Source organism: Natrix helvetica (genome assembly GCF_964273705.1).
Source record: "Natrix helvetica genome assembly, chromosome: 3".
Classification (NCBI taxonomy): domain Eukaryota; kingdom Metazoa; phylum Chordata; class Lepidosauria; order Squamata; family Natricidae; genus Natrix; species Natrix helvetica.
In genome coordinates, this window is record NC_138549.1 from 48,809,883 (window position 1) to 48,836,097 (window position 26,215).

The following is a 26,215-nucleotide window of genomic DNA, read 5'->3' on the forward strand; positions in this document are numbered from 1 at the left end:
TATGCAAGCCTTTTAAAACAAATGGATTAAGTTTTATTCTATTTTTTTCCTTTTATTATTCTTTGTAACCTATAGGCTAAAATTCTCCTCTTTCATTACTGTGGGTGTTTTTCTAACTCATTCAAGAATCAGACTTTTTTTTAAACTTGAAATACAAGATACAAAAAGAAACAAAGAAAATTATAACAACACTGCTACTCAGAAGCTGGAGGTTTGTGCATTGGAAACGAAACACTTTTACTTTTTTACTGATTATCCTGGCTTGGCACTTCAAGGTCTCACTGCTTGTTTATAGAGAGTGATAAGAAGAAAAGCACACAGATGTCCCTTTGAAGTATATCTTCAACCAGAGAAAGGTGAAAATAAAACTTTATTGTGAATCTATGCTTAATCGTGTAAAAACCTTCCAAGCTAGAGCAGCAGTGTTTGTTAGCTGGAGATAATGGAACAATTTCAACAGCAGAAAAAGGTTTTAAGTCTGCAAAAGATATTCTTAGAAATTCAGAAATTATCAAGCACATTTGAGAGGACAGAGAAGAACTTGGAGACTTAGAGCATCTAACAGTAAAATATGAGGAAGAAATTGGAGATGTTTATCAAATGGAAAAAGTGGAGGTTAGAATCCTAAAAACTGAAGAGGAAAATGACCATAAAGAAATTAAATTTGCTGATATTTATGGTGATTGGTTTGTTTCTGGAAATGGAAAGAGTGGAATACTGAAAGAGGAATTAAATGGAGGGGAACTCTACCCCAGATGGCAAGACACAGAAGAAGAAAAACAAAAGAATTTATGGATTTAAAGAGAAAAAATTTATTAGCAACATCATTGATAATACTACTGACAATCAAAGATAAGCTGATTAAGGAAACAGCAGAAGGGCATCGAAATTACATGAGAGATTTTATAAGCAAGGAGTTGCTAAGAGGAGTCCATACAAATTTGATTAAGAAGATGATTAGAGGACTGACACCACAAATGGCAGAAGACATGAGACTGTTTTGCTACTGGAAAGATACAGGTTGATAGATGGAAGTGTATAATTTAAAACTAGTTAAACTTAGTGAAATTTAGTCACAATAGATATACTTAAATAAATAATTGATAATGATAATAATGTATACAATGTGTAGTGTTATGATAAGTAATAATTGGATATGAATATTGAATGGTACCCATGAAAGGAAGATTAGAAATCCTTTTGGATTATATATAAAGGTTAATAAAAAAGAACTAAGTTAGATTCAGTTAAGTCTTGATTATTAGGGGGGAAATGTTATGATACAGGATATAGTCAAATATGTGTGTGTGTGTGTGTGTGTGTGTGTGTATGTATGTATGTATGTATGGTACAACGTAAGGAAACTGGATGTAAATTGTAAACAGTGATTTGCAAAGTAGGATTAGAAAATTTTGTTACTAAAGATTATGGATGTTTAGCTAAAATAAGACATAAGGATTCAGTGTTATTGGAGGATTTTAGAAATAGTAAATGAAATGCCAGTATGTGGTTATGTATTAAATCTTATACCAAGATTTAATGTTATGATGAAGGACGTTTAAACAATAATAGTCAAATGAAAATGGAGGTATGATGATGGTAATATGTATAAATATCTGAGTTAAAATACTTGAATTAATATGAATTATGCTTGATGACTGTGGAAGAGATGCACGAAAGCCTTTTGTAACCAACTGAGACGCTTTCTACAGTATGTAAAGAAGGAAGATTTTATGTGTTGTGTTTGTTTTGAAAATTAAAAATTAAAAATATTAAAAAAAATAAAAAAGAAAGATTTTTCCACTGATATTCTAGAGATAGCTTTTTCCATCTTTCCACTAATAAAACCTTTCTTGATCCTTTCAAGTAAATCTTGGTTACAGAATTCAGTTGAGAGATATTTTGGGGGAGGGGGGGGGGTTAGGGATATTATCTGTCTCCAAACCATCTGAGGATTTATAAGTTAGGAACAACTCTCGAATTATAGTCAGAAATAAATTGAGTTTATTAACACAATATAGTCAACAAACTCATATCAGAAAACAATCCAGTGTTTGTATTTTGTACTTACTATAGCTCCTAAACACTCATCCACATAATCTCAATTTAGGGCATGTTACAATACTCACTAAGGCATGATTACTGTGACTACATATCCAAAAAGGGTGTGTTCATCAAATGTGACCAAAATTGTTCTTGATTACTATCTGAAATTTCTATACATAGATATACTACTCAAATAAAATGAAAATACATGATTACCCTTATCACAGAAGTCTGCATAATCTTCAAGTTCATAGCCACTTTCAGGGCTAGAGTAGCCTTCACTCTCATCATCAAACAGCTTGCTGTCACAATCAGGATCCAAGAAGCTTAGGTTTGTATAGAATGAAGTGGTCAGAAAGTCCGAAAGTTTGCCCAACTTCACTCTGGAAAAGGAATTGAAGAGGAAGAATACATATTTGTTACACACACACACACACACACACACACACACACCTTTGCATACAAACATACAGACATATGCAGGTACATCAGTAGTGAGTTCCGGATTCCACGTGGACTCTCGCAACACGAGCATTTGTCTTAGCGCCTCTGTGAGCCTCCGCGACGCTTCAGCTGCTCAGAGGAGCATCACGCAGGCGCTGTACACGCCGTGCGCTTGCATGAAAGTGACAAAGACTTAAAGGACAGATAAGGAGCTCGGGCAGGCGGGTGGGCCCTCCGGAGCACCATACCAGAATGGTATCCGGTGCTCCATACCGGGGCATACCGCCTGCAACCCACCACTGAGGTATACACACATATTCATATATGCATACTGTTGAAAAGAGATTTCTAAGTACCACACTGTTCAACAATTGATAAATAAATGGGTTTTTCACAAGTACCATAATCACATAATATTATAATAGATAAACAATCATTAAGATATAGTGTTCCATAGCCAGAAGCTCAGGAAAATAAAGATGCCTATCATCATCACATCTTCTTTTTGCACTTTGTAGATTCATCTAACTTGTTTCCTTACATTATACTTCCAAACTTCATATCAGACCTGCAGCCTAATTTATTCATTAACCTCTTTTATACTGAATTTCTGAAACTTAAAAATTATTTTAAAATATACTGAATACTAAAGTAGCAAATGTAAATACAAACAATCCAACATTTATAGAAATTGTACAGTAACATCCAATCAGAAAAAAAATTAGGCAGAACAGTTTTATCCAATAATCAAAAATAGGAAAAAGGAACTGTCTCAACTATTTGTAATGCACATAATGCTCACCTTGCTCCTCCAAAATATCCATCTCCAAGCTTTCTTATGGTGGCAAGAATTGCAGAATCAATATCAGTCCCATCATCAACTAAAATAAATAAACCAACAAATCAACACATACTTACACATATTTGGAGAAATATCTTTCACTTATGATTCACTTAAAAAGAAAATCCAATATGAAAATTTTTGGTTTAATCAACATCTAACGTATATTGTCTATCATTTTTTGTCTTCCCTTCACAGATAAAGAAAAGCAGATATAACCATATCTAGAGTACTATGTATGTTTCTGATATAGTTTGGTCATTCAAAAACGGATAAATAATAAATCAACAGGTATTATAATGATTATATACATATATATACATACTGTATGTATGTATGTATGTATGTATGCATGTGTGTGTGTGTATATGTATGTATGTATGTGTGTGTGTGTGTGTGTGTGTGTGTGTGTATATATATGTATTTGTGTTACAACCCCTGGTATGCCTAAATATGGGAGGAAGGTCACTACTCCCTCTTTCTGTCCTTCGGCTCATCACAGAAGACCATGCAGGCAGAAAACCATATTTTTATATATATATGCTGGTTTTGTTGTATTCGGGTCTTTTCCCATGTACGGAAAAGACCTGAATACACGGGAAAAGACCCGAATACAACAAAACCAGCATACCTACACCCGTGAAAATCTACGAAAACAAACAAATATATATATATATATATATATATATATATATATATATATATATATATATATATATATATATATATATATATATATATATACATACATACATACATACATACATACATACATACATACATACATACATACATACATACTGTATATATATTTATATGATATATATATGCTGGTCTTGTTGTATTCAGGTCTTTTCCCATGTAAGATTGAGATTGTCTTGGCAACGTTTCGACGAGGTCTCACTCACCATCTTCAGGCTGGGTTTTGGGCTTAAAGCGTGGTCGGAGCTGCCATCTTTCTATAAATCTTGGTGTGTGTGTGAAGTGCTGGCTTTGTTTCAGTAAGTGGAATGATTGGTTGTGTCATTGTATCATGATTGATAGATTGGTGCTGACTGGTGCTGGCTGTGTGTCCGTTGTTGTTTCGTGTTGTAACGGCCTAGGTGGTGGGTGGGGCTCGTTTGTTGATTAGGGCTGGTTTCCAGATGTCTGGTAGGCGGGAGGTATCGTCATGTTTATTCATGTTGTGGGGGTGTTTCTCTATTTCGATAGCTTCCATAATTATTCTCTTGTTGAAGTGTTCAGTTTTGGAGATTAATTTGGTTCCTTCAAAATTAATTTCATGTCCTGTAGCTTTAAGGTGCTGGAAAAGTTTTTTTCTTTTTTTCTTACTGCGTTCTTGTGTTCTGCGATGTGTGCATTTATTCTCCTGTTCATTTGTGTTACAGGGCATGGGATTTCGTAGACTCCTTGGTTTTCTAGCTGGATTTTGTCTTTGGGATTTCTTAAGATTTTGGCTATTTTTTGGTCAGTGTTGAAGGCTGTCTTGATATTGTGTTTGTGGAGAATTTTGCTGATTTTATCTGTGGTGCCTTTGATGTAAGGGAGGAGAGCGATGCCATTGTCCTGTTCTGTCTCTTGGTTTTTGGGGGGAGTCTCCCTTTGGATTAGGTTGATAATTGTTTTTCTTTGGAATCTGTTGGAGATTAATACGTTTATGAGAGTGTGTAATTTAGTTTTCAGGTGGTCTTTGTCGGCTAGGCATTTGGTTCTGGAGATGAGGGTCTTGGCTACAGAGTTGATCTGTGCAGGGTGGTGATGGGATTGTGTGTTTTAACGGTTGGTGTGTGTTTTTTTCCAGTAGATGATGTGTCCTAGGGAGCCATTGAGGTTTTTGTAGATTAGGATGTCCAGAAAGGGAAGTTGGGTGTTTGCTTCTATTTCCATAGTGAATTGTATTTTGGGGTGTAGGCTATTGAGATGTGTGAGGAAGTTGTCCAGTTTTTCTTTCCCGTGTGGCCAAATCACGAAAGTGTCATCAACATATCTAAGCCAAGAATTTGGCTTTGTGTTCAGATTTATCTAAGGCGTTAGTTTCAAAATGTTCCATGTATACGTTTGCGATGACGGATGAGAGGAGTGATCCCATGGGTGCTCCTTCTATTTGTTTGTATCTTTGTCCATTATGGATGAAGTATGCGTTGGTTAGGCAGTGGTTGGTCAGATCCAGGATGTGTTTGGGGGGGGTGTGTTTGTTCTGGATAGCTGTCAAGGCTTCTTTTATAGGCACTTGGGTGAAGAGGGATATGACATTGAAGCTCACGAGTAGGTCGCTGTATTGTAGGTTTTGTTTCTTGTTTCTATGAAGTGGAGTGAGTTTTGTATGTGTGAGGTGATGGATTCTGTGTAGGGTTGGAGTTGTTTGGCGAGGAATTTGGCATGATTCTGTAGAGGTGAGCCTATGGAGCTGACTATGGGTCTGAGTGGTGTTCCTTCTTTGTGTGTCTTGGGGAAACCACAGAGTATCAGCACGAAGCCAAAGGCACAAGGTGACGCGTGTCACCTTGTCAAAACGTCGCCAAGATACTGTCAATCTTACATGGGAAAAGACACGAATACACACACACACACACACACACACACACACACACACACTGGTCTTGTTGTATTCGGGTCTTTTCCCATGTAAGAAACACCAAAACACCAGCCTGAAGATGGCGAGTGAGACCTTGCTGAAACTTTGCCAAGACAATCTCAATCTTACACAGGAAAAGACCCGAATACAACAAGACCAGCATACCTACACCTGTGAAAATCTACGAAAACACACACACACACACACACACACACACACACACACACACACACACACACACAGTGGGTTCCTGCCAGTTCTAACCAGGTTCCACAAATCTACCGTGCTGTTTAAAACCGGTTCCAGCTCCCTCCCCCCGCCCACCTGCACCACGCTTGCCCCGCCCTCTGCTCACTGATTGGCTGGCTCACCAATTGCCCTGCCCGCCTCTAAGATTCCTATCTAAACCTTAAAATCTTAAAACTGTCAAGTTTGAACACCCCTGGGTTGTTTTTTTTCTAAAGAGCTAGGGGTGCAAGGATCTTGTAACTTGACAGCTTTAAGACTTACACACTTCAATGCCAGAGTTCCTGAGCAAACATGACTGGAGGAGGAATTCTGGGAGTTGAAGTCCATAAGTCTTTTTTTTCTCAATTTTTCAATTTTATTAACAAACATGTAAAATACACATACACAAAACTTAGACGTACAACACATTTACACAGTGCAATACAAACAGGAGCTTCCTGTTCTTTCTAGTAGCAATTATCAATTACCGCTCACCTTATATTATTTCCCATTCAATTGTATTTTATTTGGGTTTCACCATTCTTAACTTTCTTATTTTACTCATAACTATTATTTTTGAGTTTTGTTATATTCCTTCATTGATTCTTGTTTCTTTCCTCCATTCACCTATACCAGTGGTGGGCAACCCGCGGCTCGGGAGCCACATGCGGCTCTTTACACCCTTTAATGCGGCTCTTCTGTGTGCCGGGTGCCAGCTCCCCTCCCTCCTCTCGGGCTTCGGAGGGAAGCTTCTGCAAAAGCCCGGGCGAGTGACAACCAATTTTGGTCCTATGACTGCAGAATGCTGCAAAATACCATAAATGCAGGCCAGTTGTTGAGTGTTTCAAATGTGATTGGAACACTCAACAAGGTGACCACAGTGTGTGTGTGAGAGTGAGAAAGACAGACAGAGAGAGGAACAGAGAGAGGGAGTGAGGGAGGGAATCAGAGAGAGACTGACAGACAGACACACACACACACACGGACAGAGAGAGACAGAGAGGGGGAGGGAGAGAAAGATAGACAGACAGAGAGACACACACAGAGTGAGTGATTAAGTGAATGAGTGAGAGACAGACACACCCACATACACAGAGTGACAGAGAGAGAGGAAGGGAGGGGAGAGAGACAGAGGGAGAGACAGAGACAGACACACACACACAGTGAGTGAGAGACAGACAGACAGACACACACACACACAGAGTGACAGAGATGGGGAAGGGAGGGAGAGAGAGACAAAGAGCCAGAGAGAGAGAGAGAAAGAAAAAGAAAAAAAGAAAGAAAGTGGGAGAGAGAGATGAAATTAAAAACAACAACATACAAACCTGACTTACTCAAACTATCCAAGGAAATGCAAGGCCAATGTTCACATTAGTGGTTGTAACTTTGTCAGTCAATGTCAGGATGTAATTTTCTCTACATTGTAAGGCAAATTTTACGGAATTTAACGTTATCGATAAATAATATCGTTCTAAAGTTTTTGTTTTATTAGTTGTGTTATTTGTATCCTCCCGACCTATGTGGATACTTGCATGCAGAATATTCTCAATAAAAACTTATTGAAACTAAAAACAGTGTACCATCCTATGCATTTTCGGTTTTAAAAATGTGGCTCTCAAAGTAAATTTCAATCGTGGTTTTGGCGAGATTTGGCTCAGTTGAAAAAAAAGGTTGCCCACCACTGACCTATACCATTTATCCCATATCTGGTAAAATTCTGATTCTTCTTTTCCTTGAATTTCTTTAGTTAGTTTGTCCATTTCAGCACAATCCATAACCTTTCTTATTATTTCATCTTCACTTGGAGTTAATTTGTTTTTCCATTTCTGGGCAAAGGCAATCCTTGCTGCCATAATTATATGTACTATTAAATACTGGATTTCTTTTTTGTATTTCGCAGACGTTATTCCTAATAAAAAAAATTCAGGTTTCCATTCTATTTTAACCCCTGTTATTGCCTCCAGCCAATTTTTGATCTTTTTCCAAAAATTTTTAGCCTCCTCACAAGTCCACCATAAATAGTAATATGTTCCGTGTATAGATTCGCATTTCCAACATTTTGGGGAGGTATTTGTTGAGATTTTAGCTAACCTTGTTGGTGCCAGGTGCCATCTATAAAACATTTTGTATGTTTTGGTTTTCCTTGTATGCAACTGATAGTGTCATTTTTAAGTTTGTTCCCCAAAATTTTTCCCATTTGTCTAATTCAATATTATAGCCAAAGTTCTGCGCCCATTTTATCATTTGTTCTTTCACAATTTCCTCTTCCATTTTATACTTCAGGAGAAATTTATATATTCTCCCTATTATCTTTCTATCTGAGCTTTGAATAATTTTATCCAATTTGTGTGGTTCTGTTTCAATGTCATATAATTTGGTATCTTTATTGTATTTAATTTTGATTTGAAGGTAAGTTAGCCAGTCAACTTTCATGTTCTGTTCTGCCAATACTTCAATTGTTTTTAAGTTTCCCTGTCTATCAATTAAGTCTCTATATCTTAGCATTTTGTTCAAATCTATAAAATTTGGATCGGTCGTCCTTTCTGTTAGTGATAGCCAATTCGGAATTTTCACATAGTGGTTTTTTTTTTATTTTGAGCCATTTTTGCAATAATGCTCTTCTAATTAAATGATTTTGAAAGTATTTGTGCGTTTTATTTTTATCATCCCATAGGAATGTATGCCAGCCTGCTTGCAAATCATGGCCTTCCAAGGTCAAAATTCTTTTATTCTTTAGCTCTATCCAATCCTTCACCCATGTTATTGTTACTGCTGATGCGTATAGATCCCAATTTGGTAATGCTAAACCTCCCCTCTCCTTGCTGTCTTGCATTGACTTTAGTTTAATCCTCGCTTTTCGTCCCTGCCAAATAAACCTAGTGGTTATTTTGTTTAATTCTTGAAAGAATTTTTTACCCGGATTAATAGGTGCAGCTTGCAACAGGAATAAGATTCTTGGTAAAATATTCATTTTAATTGTCGCTATACGTCCCATGAGTGATAGTTGAATATTTTTCCAATTTTCTAAACCTTTATTTGTATCACTAATTTATTATAATTATCATCTTTAATTGTGGAACATTTTGCCGACACCCAGATCCCCAAGTATTTCACTTTCTTAGTTATTTGCATTCTGGTTGTTACTTCCAGTTCCTCTTCTTGCTTTTTTGTCATGTTCTTGGTTATCATTTTTGTTTTTTTTAAATTGATCTTTAGTCTTGCCACTTCGCCATATTCTTCTAATTTTTGAATTAATTTCAGGCTGGATTCTAATGGGTCCTCTAGAACAAATACTAAGTCATCGGCATAGGCTTGGGCCTTATATTCTTCATTTTTGAGTCTTAAACCTTTTATTCCCTGGTCCTTCCGAATTTCATTTAATAAAATTTCCAAAGTCAATATAAACAGCAAAGGAGACAGGGGGCATCTCTGTCTGACTCCTTTTTTTATTTCAATCTTCTCTGTCAATTCTCCATTCATCAGAATTTTGGCTGTCTGATTGTTATAAAATCCTTCTATCATTTTTATAATTTTTTCTCTGAATTTCATCTCATCCAATAGTATTATTATAAATTTCCAGATTATGTTGTCAAATGCTTTTTGTGCATCAAGGAAAAGCAGTACCATTTGTTTTTCTGGATGCGCCTCGTAGTACTCTATTATATCTAGAATGATTCTCGTATTATTTCTAATGTGTCTGTGAGGTAAAAATCCGTTTTGGTCTGGGTGTATTCGTTCATTTAAAACCTGTTTAATTCTTCCTGCCATAATTGCTGCAAATATTTTATAATCGGAGTTTAGTAATGAAATTGGCCTTTAGTTTTGAATTTCTTGTAGGCTGGTTTCTTCTTTTGGGATTAGCGATATTATTGCTTCTGTCCATGATTCAGGTATCTTGGCTTTTCCTAAAACTTCATTAAACATTTCCACTCCTAGCTCTTCCAATATTATTTTATTATATTTGTATAGCTCCACCGGTATTCCATCTGGTCCTGGGGTTTTATTATTTTTCTGGTTTTTCAAGACTAATTCCACTTCGGCTAACGTTATTGGCCTGTTTATCGCCTCCCTTTGCTCTTTTGAGATTGGTGTTATCTTTTCTGTGTTTAAATAATGTTTTATTTTGTTTATCTTGTGCGTATAGTTTTGTGAAGTATTTATGAATAATATGCTTCTTTTCTTCCGCTTTGTATTGAATTCTTCTCGCCTCATCTTTTAATTGATATTTCGTCCTTTTTTCTCTTTCATTCTTCAGTCTGAATGTCCAGGTTTGTTGGCTTGTTCAAAGTAATTTTGTCTGGCCGCTTTAATTTTCTGTGCTAATTCCTTTCCTTGGATCTCCTTAAGATCCAAGTTGATTTTAAGTTTAATTATCTCTCTTTTTTCTTTTTTAATTTTATTCTTTGGGTCTTTCTGGAGTTCATCTTCGGCTTCCATAAGTTCCTTTTGCATACATTTTTGTTGCTCTTTTTGTTTTCTAGTTTTTCTCGCCATGTAGGCAATCGTAAGGCCTCTTGTGTATGCTTTCATAGTGTCCCAGAGATTTTGAATTGAGGTATCTTCTCTTTTATTTATTCTAAAAAATAGTTTTAATTCTTTCTCCAGCATTTGAGTGTATTCTATTTCATTTATAATATTTGAATTCATCATCCATCTTTTTCTTCTTCTTTGACCTTTCCATCTTAATTTTATTGTATTATGATCTGCCCATTCATTTGCTTCTATTTCAATTTTGTCTACTTGATTGCATAGACCAGATGACATATAAGCCATGTCAATTCTTCATAGGGACTGGTGGGGGTTCGAATAAAAGGTATATTGCTTTCTTGTTTTGTGCCTTTCTCTCCAAATATCGTGTAATTTATATTCCATTGCCATCTCAAAAAAGGATTTGGGTAGTGTATATTTTTGTTTTATTTTTATTTTTGCTTTTATAGTCCATTTTTTAATCCACTATTGCATTATAGTCCCCAATTAAGCAAATATTTTCATATTCTAATTCATTTATTTTGTTGTGTAATTTCCTATAGAATTCCTCTTGTTTCTGATTTGGTGCATATATGACTATTAATATCGGTTTTTCTGTTGTCTCTAATTCAGTCATTAGTATCCTGCCTTCTTCATCAGAGTAGACTTCTTTGGAATTTATTTTTTCCTTTATATAGGTTGCTATCCCTCTTTTTTTTAATCTGCTAGTGCTGTGTATAATTTCCCTAGTTTTTCGTTTTTCAGTAAGTTCTTATGTTCCCTTTTAATATGCACTTCCTGTATACAGATTATATCTACCTTCAGTTTCTTAAGTTTATTAAACATCTGCGCTCTTTTTTTGGTGCGTTCAGTCCATTCACGTTTGTTGAAATAATTGTTATTTACTGGTTCATCTTTAGATGGGGTGTTTTTTGTTGCTTCTGGTTTGTATCTGACTTTTCCCTCTCATGCCCTCCTTTTCTACTCTCTCTCTTCCTTGCCTCTGTTCTTCTTTCCTGTTTCTTTCCTTGTCTTCTGATGTTTCTTCCTCTTGACCTCTACTTTCTAGGTCCTCTTTACTTCCTTTTCTTCTTCCCCTGTACAGTATTTCTCATAGAATTCCTGCGCTTCTTCTATATTCTCTATCTTATATCTTTTTCCTTGCCAAGACACCAGTACCCCTTCTGGTACCAACCATCTGTACATTATTCTGTTTTTATTTAACTGATTTGTTAAAAATTGGTATTGTCTACGTCGTTCATGAATTCTCGGTGGAATCTGTTTAAGCGTGATCAACTCTTTCCCCTGGTATGTAATCGTCCCTTCTCTGGTTTTTTTGTATACTTCATCTCTAGTTGTTTTTTTGGCAAATCTTACGTGCACTTCTCTCAGGAGCCTATGTCTTCTGGCATAATTAGTATGCACACGGTAAGCTTCATCGATGTCCCCTCTCAACTCTTGTTCTTTTCTCTGTAGAATTTCAGTAAAGATTCCAATCATTTTTCCTTTCAGGTCTTCCTCCTTCTCTTCCGGTATGTTTTGGAATCTTAAATAGAATGCAGCTCTTTCATTTTCAAGTCGGGTTACTGATAACTCTAATTCTTTTTTAACTTGTCTATATTCCAGCTCCATTTCTTCCATCTTCTGGTCTGTTTGTTCTATTTTTGTTTCAATGTTCTGGATTTTCTGTTCGTTGATTGCTAAGGCATTCTGTATCCTTTCAATTTTGTCATCCACGGTTTTGATATTTCTTTTCAATTCTCCCATTTCATTTTTCATTTCTTCATGATTCCTCCTTGTCTCTTCATGATTTGTAGCCGTCACTTCTTGGTTTTTCATCAGTGTCTCTTGTATCATCTGGAGCATCAATTGCATACTCTGCATTATTGGTGCTTGTCCCATTGTTCCTGCCATCGTTCTGCCTTTCTCCAGCCCCAATGCGCTCTCAATTGATCTTTGATTTGAGGAGGGGGGTGTTCCCGAGATCATATTGGGTGTGGTGTTTTTTTTTACTAACTTTTCTGAAGTTGCCATTCTTATCCCCCTATTTATCCTTGTTTACACTTGCATATAAATTCTACTTTACTTCTACTTTATCAGCAATATCAATAGTATCAATAATTATATATCTCAATATTTAGCAATAATTAACCTTCCTTAATATCACGTTTCAATATCTAAACATTCCTATGTATTATTCTATTCTGTTTTTTATCCTTAATTATTATATATCCTAGAGTTATATATCACACTGTTATCTTATACCAATAGATGTCTCTCAATTGTATCAATTATATAGGTATTCAATTCTACAATTAGTTTCTCTCTATGCATATATATCAGCTTATGTCATTGTTAGCTTTTTTGCATCAGATTTCATGGTTCAAATTTTGATCCACTAGGTGTCACCCTCGCTTCAGTATCACTGTTATTGTCAATCAGTTAATACAACAAGTCCAGCAACAAAGGAAAATAGAGGGGGGAGGTAACGGAGCCCTCTAATCGTTCCAAAAGAGCAAGAAGAAAAAAGTCAACAAGTCAACAACCAACCCGAATGTTAAACAATCCTTCTGTGCTTTACATGTCTTCTCAGCAATTACTATGTCCTACTCCTGTTGTCCATGTCGGGTTTTCGTTCTCCCTTTGGCCACTTTAGTTCAAGATATTTACGCGTCAATTGCAACTCAGCGATTCTGCTCTCACAGCTTTTCGGCAAAAATCTGCAAAATCTCCTTCCCAGAGCCTCCTTCTTTCCAGCTCACTCTCTCTGCCAATTTCGTGTTGTCCTCCTCTTCTTTGGGTTGTCAATAATAGTAACAGATGTCTCGATTTCAACTGCTTTCTCTCTCTGATTCCTTCTTATGCGGTTGCCATCGCTCCAGTCGTGACTAAGTGGCAGGATAGATCCTCATCTGTTTAGTGGGTTTCTCCTACCCGCTGGGAGGATTTGTCTTATCACCCCAGCGTCTTCAGAGTTTCCCCCTTAATCTGCTGGTCCCTTGAGGATCCACAGCGCTCAAAAATGAGCCCAAACGAAGAAGTTAGAGTTAGAGGTTAGGAGAACTCCCGTTCCTCAACTCCAAGCACGATGACGTCACCACAGGAAGTCCCTGAAGTCCACAAGTCTTAAAGTTGTCAAGTTTGAACACCTCTGGGGTTTTTTTTCTAAAGGGTTAGGGGTGCAAGGGTCTTGTAACTTGACAGCTTTAAGCCTTGCGTGCTTCAAATGCCAGAGTTTCTGAGCCAACATTTAAGTGAGTTTCACCACATTGTACATGTTGGCCACACCCACCCAGTCACATGACTGCCAGGCCACTCCCACTTGGTCACATGGCTGGCAAGCCACTCCCACCCTGTCACATGGCCAGCAAGCCACTCCCACAAAGCTGGCCACACGTACAGAAGAGGTTGTAAAAATTTTTGAAATCCACCACACACACACACACAAACACACACACACACACACATCTAGAGTACTATATATGTTTCTGATTTTATAGGAGGCCAGCCATATTAGTCTATGGTACCAAGATAATCAGGAATCTGGCAGCATCTTTCCAACTAACAAATTTTATTAAAAGCCACAGCTTTCATGAGATATAGAAATGACCTATATCCACAAAACCTTGTAACTTTTAATAAAGTATGTTAATTGGAAATGGTGGCAGCAGACATCTGATAGTATGCTTCTGGTTATCAATATGTTTCTGGTTATCAAAAGGAATATTGTGGAATTGGAGAAGGTGCAGAAAGCAATTAAGATAATCAGGTAGCCGATATACAGTATAAGGACAGGATGCATCATCTGGGACTGCTTAGTTTAGAGAAAAGACACATAAGGAGATATTATAAATTATGCATTATAAGAAAATGATGACATTTTTCTACATCACTCATAATACTGGAACAAAGCCGCCCAATGAAAATAACTAGTAGATGATTTAAAAGATAAATATTTCTTCACATAGCATGTACTAAATTATCTTATGAAATATGCTGCCTTTCCCAAATGCCAAAGATGCTGAACAGGGACTGCAAACTAAAGCAATATGACAATTTCCCTTTGCTCTTAGGAATAAGGATATTGTGCTGTGAAGGAATATCTTTGTCTTATCTTTGTTAAAACAAAACACCCTTTAAAGCATTGCAGAAATCTTCTTGGGAAAACCAAAGGAGGTTTTTGCACATGCACATCACCTGCATAGAAGCCTCATCTGGCTTTGATGAGCACTGCTGGAGAACACTAAAAGACATGCTGGGAGATCAGCAACTCTTCCTACATTTCCCTCCAGCACACAACAGTTTTAATCTGGCTTCAGTCAATGCAGCTGAAAAAACCTTCAGCTCTGTCCTCTAGCCTTGTCAAAATCCAAATGCTCTGTTATGTTGTGAAATAAGAAAGTACAAATGCTTTTTCAAACTTTTCCAGTACCAGAGAAGAGAATATTTTAAGGCAACAAAGTCCTTTACTGAAGCAAATCATATTGCCTCTTTGCTTTGATGAAGAAAATCCTGTTTTCCCAGACCTTTGTCAAGAAGACAATAATGCACTTTACACAGGATTATGCTAAATTATTTGCAATGAGTATTTTATTTCTGTGAATTCTATTATTTTAAACCGTTTCTTCTTAAGAAAGCTAGGCTAACAGCAACCCATAACAAAACTGAATTTATTTTCAATAGTAAATCAACATTTCCAAAGATAATAATTTATTACTTTGTGTCTTCATTTCAAGTGTCCTACTTGAAATCAAAATGCTAGTATTACATAAGAGTTTAAACTTTTATAAAAATACCAAATAAGTTTTCTTACTGACCAAGCATTGTACTGGTGATTGGGAAAGTAAGAGTTGGTCTTCCAGTCATTCGCCAACAGGAAGTTAGATAAGCCAACTCAGTTCGTAGCATCTCCACAATCATCCGATTGTCTAAAGCCAAGTAGAAGTGATGCTGATCTGTAAACTACAAGGACATCAAAATTAAAAGAATTATGCATTTAGAGTTGGAATCCCAAATCTGATGTCTTCCAGATGTGTTGGATTACTATTCCAACTCTGCTAGACAGAGTATATATTAGCATCAGACTTATATGACTGATTTAGGAAATCCCTTCTCAACAGTAACTTTGATAGCTATAATATGTATGGCCTCTGCCACACCTTTCATCAATCCAGACTGGAACTGATGCTTTAGTCAAACACCAATGGCCTAATTATAAGCAGTCAACGTTTGATAACGTCACAATTGGTCCACTGCATTTTATATGGAATTCTCTCTGAAGATGATTTTGATACTAGTTACCACAACAATAAGATCAATAATTGGACTAGAAGATCTTCAAGGTCCCTTCCAATTCTGTTATTCTGTAAAATCAACATTTGGATTATAGTCGAATAGTAAATCTACAAGGACTAGAATTTGGGACCAGAATTCCTCAAAATCTTCCTACTTCTAGGTTTTAAGTGAAGATGGAGAAACGTTTGAGCAATATATATGCACTACTTCTGGTAGGATCCTGGAATCTGAAAGGCATGATTCCAAAATTACCACTTTAGTTTTGAGGGTTGCTCATGTTAATGAGGGTTTAAGAATTTTGGGAATGGAACTAGGGGTTATCAATCATACAAACCATTATCAATTTAAAATAATCTCTAAAATGGCCTGAAACATAAATATTGATAAATATAAATAATTTCAGAACAATGATTTTTATATACTTAAGAGCCAGAAATAAGGTACAAGATTACATGAAGTATGCCAACATTACCTGAATTTGGTGGGATTATCTGTCTGTTTAGTGTTATTGATGGTTGTATTAGTTTTAAGTAAACCACTTCATGAAATTACTAAGATGAACATAAAACTGGCAAGATATTACTAGAGCATACTATATAGAAAATCTATAAGGGTAGCATTCATAAATTACAAACAGAACAAAATATTATTGATACTTCTCCATATTTATTAGCCAAAATATAGGCACAGGATACATCAATGTATACATTATTTAATTCTGTTCATTTTATTACTCTTTATCTTTACCATAGTTATGCATTAAAAGTTGGCAAAAAAGTTAAAGAATTGTGGACAGGCATTTTATTCTTTTTGATTAATGGTGATAGTAGCCTGATACCTAACGCACAAACCAGAATCACTTGTCAGGCCAGATTATATCATAAGTGCTAATAAATAAAATTGAAGCTATTCATCAAATGAAAGGAGGATTACCTATTTCTAAACCTTACTCACAAACTTTCCACTAATTTTTAATCTGCAGCACAAGAGCAAACAACAAAATTTATGTAGTATTAATTTATTATTCCCTTTTAGGCTTCTGCCATTGGTAAATCTAGGATTCTATAAGGGGAAGTTAAAGTTTCTCAGTAATTCTACTTTGTCCTCTTCTACACAGTTCTAAACAGCTTAAACAAAGATTTTTTATCAGTTCAACCTTTATAATATCAATTCCAAAAGAAACTAGAGTAGAGCAATAGGATGGAGCCAATGTTCTTGTTGATATTTCCAAAATTACCTGAGGGGTAAAAGTAAATATTTGGTTTCTTATGATATATAATTTGGATGTTCCCAGGACACCAATATGCCGATAAGGCCTCCCACTCAGCTTCATGTTCTTGTTACGCCCTAAATGAAGCAAGTAAAAAACATACCAAAGCTATTATTGTCTACTTGTATTTATCACATTCACATTTTAGATGCCCATCTCTTGTCACAGATGGACTCTGTATATTGTATATTGTTATGCAATTCAAACTAAATTCCATATCTATATTCTGGTACTTTAAGCAAGTTTGGCTGTATCCTTCACAGCTGGGAATATGTTAGACAAAAGATGGATGCTAATCTATAATTTAATTGTGGTTTACTTTACAAGTAATAATAACTTAGTTCACACATAAACTATAAGCTACAACAGGGTTTCTCAATCTTGGAAATTTTGTCTGTGCTCCAACTCTCAAAATTCTAGCATGTTGGCTAGGGAATTGAAATCCACACATCTTAAAGTTGCTAAGATTGAGAAACACTGAGTTACAGTTTCTCCAATTTGCTCAAAATCATAAACTGAAATCAACACTGCAACGAAAGACTACTTAGTGTTGAATTGTATAGATAGAAAAATTGTGAGATTATATAGTAAAGGCACCTGGAATTCAGCTCGTAACAGTTTTCTCGACAGTGTTTGTCCAGCCCAGCATATACAGTATCCCTCAAATTTCCTAGTAGTCTCCTCTGCAGATGTTAATCAGTTAATCAGTTCATCATTTAAAATCAAATAGTGGCATAGATGCTGCCACCTGCTGGGGGGAATTAGAAATGTGTTTATTTTCTAATTCAAAAGGAACTCTTCCAATATAATTGTAAACTATCACTCAGTATGTTTATGGAGATTCTCAGTCAGAACTGAAAAAGTTTCTTGGATGAGAAGTGAAACATCTTCCTCAAGAAAAAAACAAAGTCCACTTAATTTTTGAAAAAGCACATATGAGACTTCCAGTCAGTATGGGGCAAAATAGCCAATTTTTTGTAAGAGGTAAGAAATTAAGGCAATCCAATTGTGTCTTAACTACATTCCAATCAATTTTTTTAAATAGCACCTACCAAGCTTAGCATAAAGATTACTCAGAATCCGAGAGGGCTGCACTCTGGTGGGACTGAGGTCAACAATGCTTTGTACATTAATTCCATGATGTCGTAAGAGTTTCTTAATGTCATTTGTTTCTGCTAGAACGGTTACTATTCAAAAAACAAAATGAAGAACCACAATCAAGGATGACAATTACTTTTATTTTTCTGTGAATAGAGTACATTCAAAGATGATCTTCAGTGAAAAATAAGACTTTTTCATTGAATTAGTGTTGGACTAGTTCAAATAAATGGAGATGATTGCCTACTAGAATGATACTTTACTAGGTTGGGACTAAGCATTTCGAAAAGTCTTATTATAAAGCATGCTAGAATAGGCACAGTGCCTCTTCTCTATTTGTTAGCTGCTATAAGGTTGTTTCTGGTTCTTTGTGTACTTTGGTGCATGTGTGTACCACGATAACATTATGTCTAGCACAGCCAGTAATGCAAATAGACACCTGCAGGCATAAACAGTCAGGGATACCTTTTGCCAAAGTTGTTAAGCATCCAAGAATGCAACTGCTTTAATGTTTCAAGGAGGGGGGCTTCACAAACCACAATCTTGTACAGCACCTCACCTTTTCCAAAATTTTGGAATACATAGGTAGGTACTAAAAATTATGCAATAGGAACATCTGAGGAAGTGGGCTTAAAAATTCCCCAGAAGGCAGTTTCATTATACAACTGAGTGAAGCCCTGCTCTTTTGTCTTTGTGTTGGCACTGCACCCTCATACAAACAGGAAAATCTGTGACTGAGTGGTTGTGACTATATCTTGGTCCTATAACCCTGACTCTGCTAAGCATCAAAACAGCCTGATTTCCCCCCATGACTTTTGTACAAGCTTGAAAACAAGCGGCTGCTGTTACTGTAAGGAATTCATTCATTAAAACTGTAATAACTTTTAAAGGAGCAATACCTTCTTTCAATCCCATGTCTAAATCTGAGAGAGATCTACTTTAATGAACAGCAACTTGTACAAAGGCTGAAATGCTTTTTCTGAATCCTTATGAAGCCATTTTATAACCAAACTAGCTACAACTAGTGGCCATTTTTTACCAGACTTGATACCTTATTCTCTGCAGCTTCAATCCAGAATTGACTTTACAAAGTTAATAAAGCAAAAGCTTTATATCAGGGGTGTCCAAACTTGGCAACTTTAAGACTTGTGGACTTCAACTCCCAGAATTCCCCAGCCAGCAGAGCTGGCTGGGGAATTCTGGGAGTTGAAGTCCACAAGTCTTAAAGTTGCCATGTTTGGACACCCCTGTTTTATATAAAGCATGATATAAAAAGTCTTCTAAATTTCCCCCCCCCCCCAATATTTGAAAAAAGATCTAAATAATAGGCATTTCTGAACAATTCAGGTTCAACATGAATTCTAAATATTATTAATGACTATGATTAATTGCTATACATATGGATTTGCTGTCTCAGAGATTTGGGAAGGTACAACATAACGTGACTGAATTTCATAATTAGTACTAAGAAACAGCTCTGACCCAATAAATTTAATAAACAGTAAAATGTTTCAAACTTTATTTCTACTGATGACTTAAACTACCATTTGAGCTACAATGAAGTGACTCTTGGAATGAGGTGACCTAAAATTGCTAAAAATACATTTTAAACCATGATCAAAGTAATTTGACCATGACTCTTTAAGGATGTCTTTTTGTATTTGATAAAAATGAATTTCCTTAAAAATATAGTTTAATTCAGTGCTACGGTTCAGGGAATATATGTCCCTATGAAAGAATTCCACATTTTTCTTTCTATATTTTTCCCAACAAAGTGACAGAAATTGTGATGGCATCCAAAAGTTCTGCTCAACCAGGTTTCATACTTAAGGCCATTGCAGCATCCTGGGGTCATGTGATCACCTTTTACAATCTTCTGATAAGCGAAGTCAATGGGGCAGCCAGATTCACTTAACAATCAGGTTACTAACTTATCAACTGCAGTGATTCACTTAACAACTGTGGCAAGAAATGTCATAAAATGGGATAAAATTCACTTAAACATCTCACTTAACAACATAAATTTTGGGCTTAATTGTGTCGTAAGTGGAGAACTACCTGTATTCACAATGTTCTGAAATATCTATTAAAAGGAACAGTTAAGAACCCGACATGTGGATGCCATGAGGAATCAATAGATACATGGAGTGTGATAATTAGGAAAATATAATTGTCACACATTTTGTGATAGCTGAACGGCAGCAGCACTTATCTCAGCAACCACCTAAGACTTAGTGACATATTTTGCTAGTAGCCACTACCCTTCTATATATTTGTTAGAACACTTCATGGGTAGAAGTGACAGCCTTCTATTATTTATTTCACTTTCATCTCCACCTTTCTCTACATAGTTAAAAATTTCACATGGATAATCACCAACCTTGAACAACCACATCAGGCTTAAAAGCGGTCGAAAACCTTCTGTTTAATGGATCAATTTCACCCGTAGCCAAAAATCCCTAAAATGAAAGAAAGGAAGAAATGAGATTTCAGTGGTGATTTAATAGTGTTAACAGCTAGCATGGGAACTTCAGAAATATAACAAATTCATTAAGAACTAGACCAGTTGTCAGGTAAACATGTACAATTCTCAGCTTGATAGATAAGGTCCTTGGTCTGTTTTCAAAAGTCCTCAATAAGCAATTCAAACCTATAGAAATATGCAAGTGAAGAAGGAGCAGAGGTCTCTGAAATGAGAGGGTCAAGGAGTGGGGGGAATGGCAGATGTGAACATTTTATGCATGAGGAAAAGGGCAGGATAGTCCTGCCTGCCATTTTGGCTCACTTGCAGACATGCCTAAAAAGAGGGCAAAAAAAGGACAAAAGGGAAAGAACGTTTTGGAAAACAGAGCTTTACAAAAAAACCTAGACAAATTATATAAAAGACAACTTACCTCTGCTAGGAGGGCAGAAAGGATATATAGTGACTGGCCCCAAAGATGAGGAAGTTTCCCTGCTTGAACACGATCCACCGTGTGAGGATTTTCATATTCTTCACTCACCTGGAAAACCAAACAGTGAATGAGCACTGATTCTTGTGAATTTATTCACAACTTGAGGTGCTCAGTGACTAAAATCTTTTAGCAAGAGTTTATTTGGCAATTGCAAGCAGGTTTTAGAATAGACACCTGTAAAAAACTAGATTTGCAGCACAATACTCTATTGACAAGTACTTTTAAAATATTCTTCAAGACTTTGCTTCAAATAAATGAATAAAGAAACAACATGTAAAAGTTATTTGGTATAAGGTGTAAAATACACTATCTATGGAAAAGTTAATCTATCCACAATTTATTTTTCCCCCAATTTTATAGAGCATATGATATTCAGGCGCATATTCAGTAGGGGAAAAACAATTATTTGGAGTGTAAAATTATTCGAAGCCACAAACTGCAGTGGGGCTTCATCTCTGTTATATCCACAAAAGTTCACTTGATAAATTTGGATCAGATTTATAGAAATCTCTCTCTTTATAGAGAGATTATCTACAAATCAGGGAAGAACATTTTATGTCATAAGCCAGCGATGGGGAACCTTTTTTGGCTCACGTGCCATAAGTGGGGGGAGCGCAGGGGAGTCATGTGCGGGCGTGCCGCAACCATAATGCAATGCGCAACCCCCCAGTGCGCATGCACACACTACAGGTGCTCCCCCCATTTTTTGCATGCTTTTTTCGCCTTCCCCAGGCTCCAGAGGCTTTATAGGAGCCTGGGGAGGGCGAAAACAGCCTCCCCCATCCCCCCGGAGGTCCTCCGGAGACTTCAGGAACCTTTAGGAGGCTTCCCTGAAGCCTTTGGAGTGCTCAAAACGACCTTCCGGTTTGCTCAGAGGGTTGTTTTGAGTGTTCCGAAGGCTTCAGGGACCTTCAGGAGGCTTCCCTGAAGCCTTCGGAACGCTCAAAACGACCCTCAGAGCAAACCAGAAGTTTGCCCATAGGGCCAGGTTTTTGCGCTCCGGAGGCTTCAGGAAAGCTCATGAAGCCTCCGGAGGGCCTCCGGGGGGGGGGGGAGGCTCTTTTCACCCTCCCCAGGTTCCTATAAAGCCTCGTGTGCCCTGACAAATGGCTCCGCATGCCACCTGTGGCACGAGTGCCATAGGTTCGCCATCCCGGTCATAAGCGAATTCTTTCCAGATTAAGATAATTTGGTAGGAAGACCTTATCTGGAGGAACTGCATACAGTTCTGGCATCAGAAGAATTCCATTCTTTTTTCTAATAAGGATCCCTTCCAAGGCTTCTCTGTATTCCTGCACCTGGGAAATACAAAAGACTTTTACAAAAGTGAACAAAAGGAAAATAAAATGTTGAGATAGTCAAATATATAATCCAATAAATAAAGAACTGTGTTCAAATAAAAGGGGAGAAAATCTAAACAGTGCAGAAACAATTATTCTCCTGAGCACATTCTAGTAGTGAGAATGTTGACCTGTTGATTGTCAAAGAAGATTGCTTTGACTTTATAAGTCCTCACCAATGTTGAGCCAGACTTAAGAGAGCAAAGGGTCTGGCTTTGTAACAAAACCAGAAAAGAAGCATTTCAGTGTAAGATGATGACATTTAGGCTTGCTGCATTTAGAAACTCAGGGCAAGAGTTTCTGCTGCATAATGTGTAGATATTTTTTCACTTGCAGAGGATTTCTCTTGACTTTTTTTAGACTAGACCACCTAAATCAACTCTTTTCCAGCATATAGAAACCAAACCTAGCCTCACTCGTGTGTGGGGTAGAAATGTTGTATATCTGTGTGTGTACATGTGCACATGCGCGCACACATATTTAGATACCATCCTTCTACTATCCCTTCATCGAGAAAAATTCTGGCAGCAATACATCAAATGCTAAAGTTGATCCAAAATGTTATATTTTACCCACCTGAATTCTGTCATTATTGAACACTCCATCAATTAGAAAATATGTCCAGAATACAGGCCATTCACATTCTATGTTCTCAAATAACTTGAGCTCAGCAGGATCATAATGTAATCTGTTTGGATCCTAGAAATATATTAATTGCATAGTTTATTGTCACCATTTCACTTTATTACAGAAAATATCCTGCTGCTATTAATATCAGTGACGTGCGGTGAGGTTTATGGCTGGTGAGGCTGGTGACGTCATCAGCGTGAGCCGCGGTCCCCTTCATGTTGACTCAGGAAGGCGGAGAATGGGACGTGTGCCGGAGGCTGAAGCTGCCTCAGCCTCCTGCACACGTGGTCCCATTCCCCTCCTTCCTGACTCCTGAGTCAACATGAAGGGGACCACGGAGCGCGCACCGCGGGACCTCGGCTCACGCTCCGCGGTCCCCTTCATGTTGACTCAGGAAGGCAGGGAATGGGACCACGTGTGCAGGAGGGAGGCTGAGGCTAGAGGAGCCTCCTGCACATGTGGTCCCATTCCAGGACCAGGTGTGCAGAAGGCTCCTCAGCGCCTTTTCCCCTTTTTTTAATTTTCATGATGAGAGCGGTGAGGCTCTGCCTCCCCTGACCGCACGTCCCTGATTAATATTAACATCCTATTGATCTCTAAATTCGATGGAATTTTCACCCCACATTTATATATAAAGTAATCAAGCCTTTGAAGAATACCAAGAAACTGGGAATTCTAGAGGCCTAGTCATCTATTCCTCTAATTCCAAGAAGTCTAGAAAGAGAAAGAATAATGTGCATAAAGTGAGACAAAAATAATCCTGCAAGTGAATAGTGTCAGGAGGACAGATTTGATTTCTAGGAACATGGTCTCAACAGTCCAATGAATGTCAGCTGACACAGAATAAGATGCATCTTATAACGAATAATAAATCTTATTTCAATGTAAAGTGAGCCTGAGCAAGGGAGCTTTCCATTTAATCCTGTGGGAATTGGAGATAAAAACGCTGTGAAGAATATCTCACTTTAGAAGGAAGTAAGAGGTGGTATTCAGCCAGTTCTGACAGGTTCTGGAGAACCAGTAGCAGAAATTTTGAGTATTTCTGAGAACCGGAAAATAGGCTGGCCCTGCTGATCGTCTTTTGTTGCCCTGAACAGGAAAACAGAGCTGGAAAACAGGTTAGTGGAATGAGGAGGGAATGGGGATTTTGCAGTAACCTTCCCCCAGGAGTAGGGAGGGAATGGGGATTTTGCAGTATCCTTTCCCCTGCCACGCCCACAAAGCCACGTCTACAAAGCCACACTGCACCCATAAAGCATGCCCACAGAATCAGTAGTAAAAAAAATTGAATTCCACCACTGAAGTAAGAGTGCTGCTATGTGGAATCTATCCTACAGCACTTTAAGTTAAGGTTATATCCTAGCCCTCTGAGTATAGGAAATAAATACTAATTTATAAGATAAACAGGCTACATTAAAAATAACAGGAAGAGAAAAGAATCGGTATACTGGTTGTTCATGAAGAATATGAATGATCAGAAAGTTAGATACTAGGAAAAGAGATTAAAGGAATTTTTAGCTTTGAAATGAAAAGGCTGAAGGGAAGATATGACAGTATTCATCAAATAATGGGTTAAAGCCTGTTCTCAGAAGAGTCATCTCAAAAGATAACATGTCTATCGTGACATCATAATGCAAGTTTTGCTATGTCACATGCAAATGTGCCAGGAATGGAGTTTCCATCACAACAGTGTGATATATTTTGTGTCACTTGCTACCATTCTTGTCTGTTCCCTATTGCTCTGAAGTGCAAGATAGAAAATAATAGCTTTAAGTTAGAGGCAGGCAGATTCTGAATCAATATTAGAAAAAACAGCTGCTTTATGTTTACCTAGAACAGGAGTCCCCAATCCCAGGCTGCAGCCCACTATTAGGCCATGGCCTATTAGAAATTGGGCCACATGAACGGCTGGCCAGAGGGGACCGCTGACCCTAGAGAGTGGCTTTTCTTCTCCAGATGTGTTCAAGAGATGGCTAGGCAGTCATCCTAGTGGTTGTGTCAATTTGAATACTTGCACTGAAAATGGGAAAGGACTCAGCTGCCTCCTCTACCCCACCATTTTGATATTATCCCCATCTCTCTCCCATTCCCTTTCCTAGAACTGCTCTCATTTCCTGGAAGCAAGTTTGAATGGCTAAGGGCAAAACTCTGGAGAAGCTAGAAAATCATCTTCTGGAACACTGGAGGAATGGAATAGAAATTGCAATTTTGTGCTGTTGATTATGATTAACAATGTAATTATAAATATTTAAAAAACTAGATATGCTAAAAGTCATGATCCAATTCACATCTTTGTCTAGATGCAATTTGGCATCTTTCATTTGGCATCTCTATCCTAGTATAAATATAAATTAATCTTAATTAAATTAGTGAGACTGAGTGGTTCAAATATTTCATGGCTAAATTCTCCATGCTTTTCTCATATTAAAGTTCTAAATATATTTATTTCTTTAACATTTTCATGCCAACCATTCACATGTCTCAAGGTGATATATACAAAGTAAAATAAACAACTCCATCTCATAACACTGACTAAAATTATTCATTAGAAATATATATGATTGCCTCAAAATCATATTTTATTAAAGTTGCAGAATGCCAGAATTGTAGACCCCAAATGCCTCTCAGAGGACAACTATAAAACAGGCTGGAAAGATCAACAACTTAATCAGAAAAATTAAAAGCATCCAGGATTCAATGAAATGAAATCAGAGCACACACAAAAAATCACTGGGATTAAAAAAAAATACTTTGCCTGTGCAAATATGGGATTGCTTGACTCCTCAAGTTTTGAACATAGCAGTTCAGAAGAATGTAAAATAAATTACAGGACCAATCTGATTGTGATCCATTTATAATATTGCTTATCTTCAGTCCACCATACAGTATGTTTTACCGTTAATTTACAAGGCAGTTGCCAAACTGTAACTGCCTCTCCCAGAATGTCAATTCCACTATCATTATATTATCAATAAGGAATATTTGGAGATAGGAAAGATTATAAATGAGTGTCCATGTGGGTTCTGG

General features: G+C 37.0%; 1 protein-coding gene across 10 annotated transcripts in view; it reads right to left on the minus strand.

Annotated features, from left to right (window-relative positions):
- Window positions 1-26,215, minus strand: part of PHKA2 (phosphorylase kinase regulatory subunit alpha 2) — a 142,266-nt gene that overhangs the window by 74,494 nt on the left and 41,557 nt on the right. For all 10 annotated transcript variants that reach the window (XR_014175110.1, XR_014175111.1, XM_081949547.1 and 7 more), the window contains exons 11-19: window positions 23,135-23,257; window positions 22,421-22,516; window positions 21,159-21,266; window positions 20,645-20,723; window positions 18,219-18,353; window positions 17,134-17,243; window positions 15,419-15,563; window positions 3,293-3,371; window positions 2,263-2,429 (exon numbers count right to left, since the gene is read on the minus strand). Coding sequence is in view for 8 of the 10 variants with exons in the window: in XM_081949547.1 (XP_081805673.1) it covers window positions 2,263-2,429; window positions 3,293-3,371; window positions 15,419-15,563; window positions 17,134-17,243; window positions 18,219-18,353; window positions 20,645-20,723; window positions 21,159-21,266; window positions 22,421-22,516; window positions 23,135-23,257 (1,042 nt within the window). In the remaining 2 variants the exon portion in view is untranslated. The remainder of the gene's footprint in view (window positions 1-2,262; window positions 2,430-3,292; window positions 3,372-15,418; window positions 15,564-17,133; window positions 17,244-18,218; window positions 18,354-20,644; window positions 20,724-21,158; window positions 21,267-22,420; window positions 22,517-23,134; window positions 23,258-26,215) is intronic.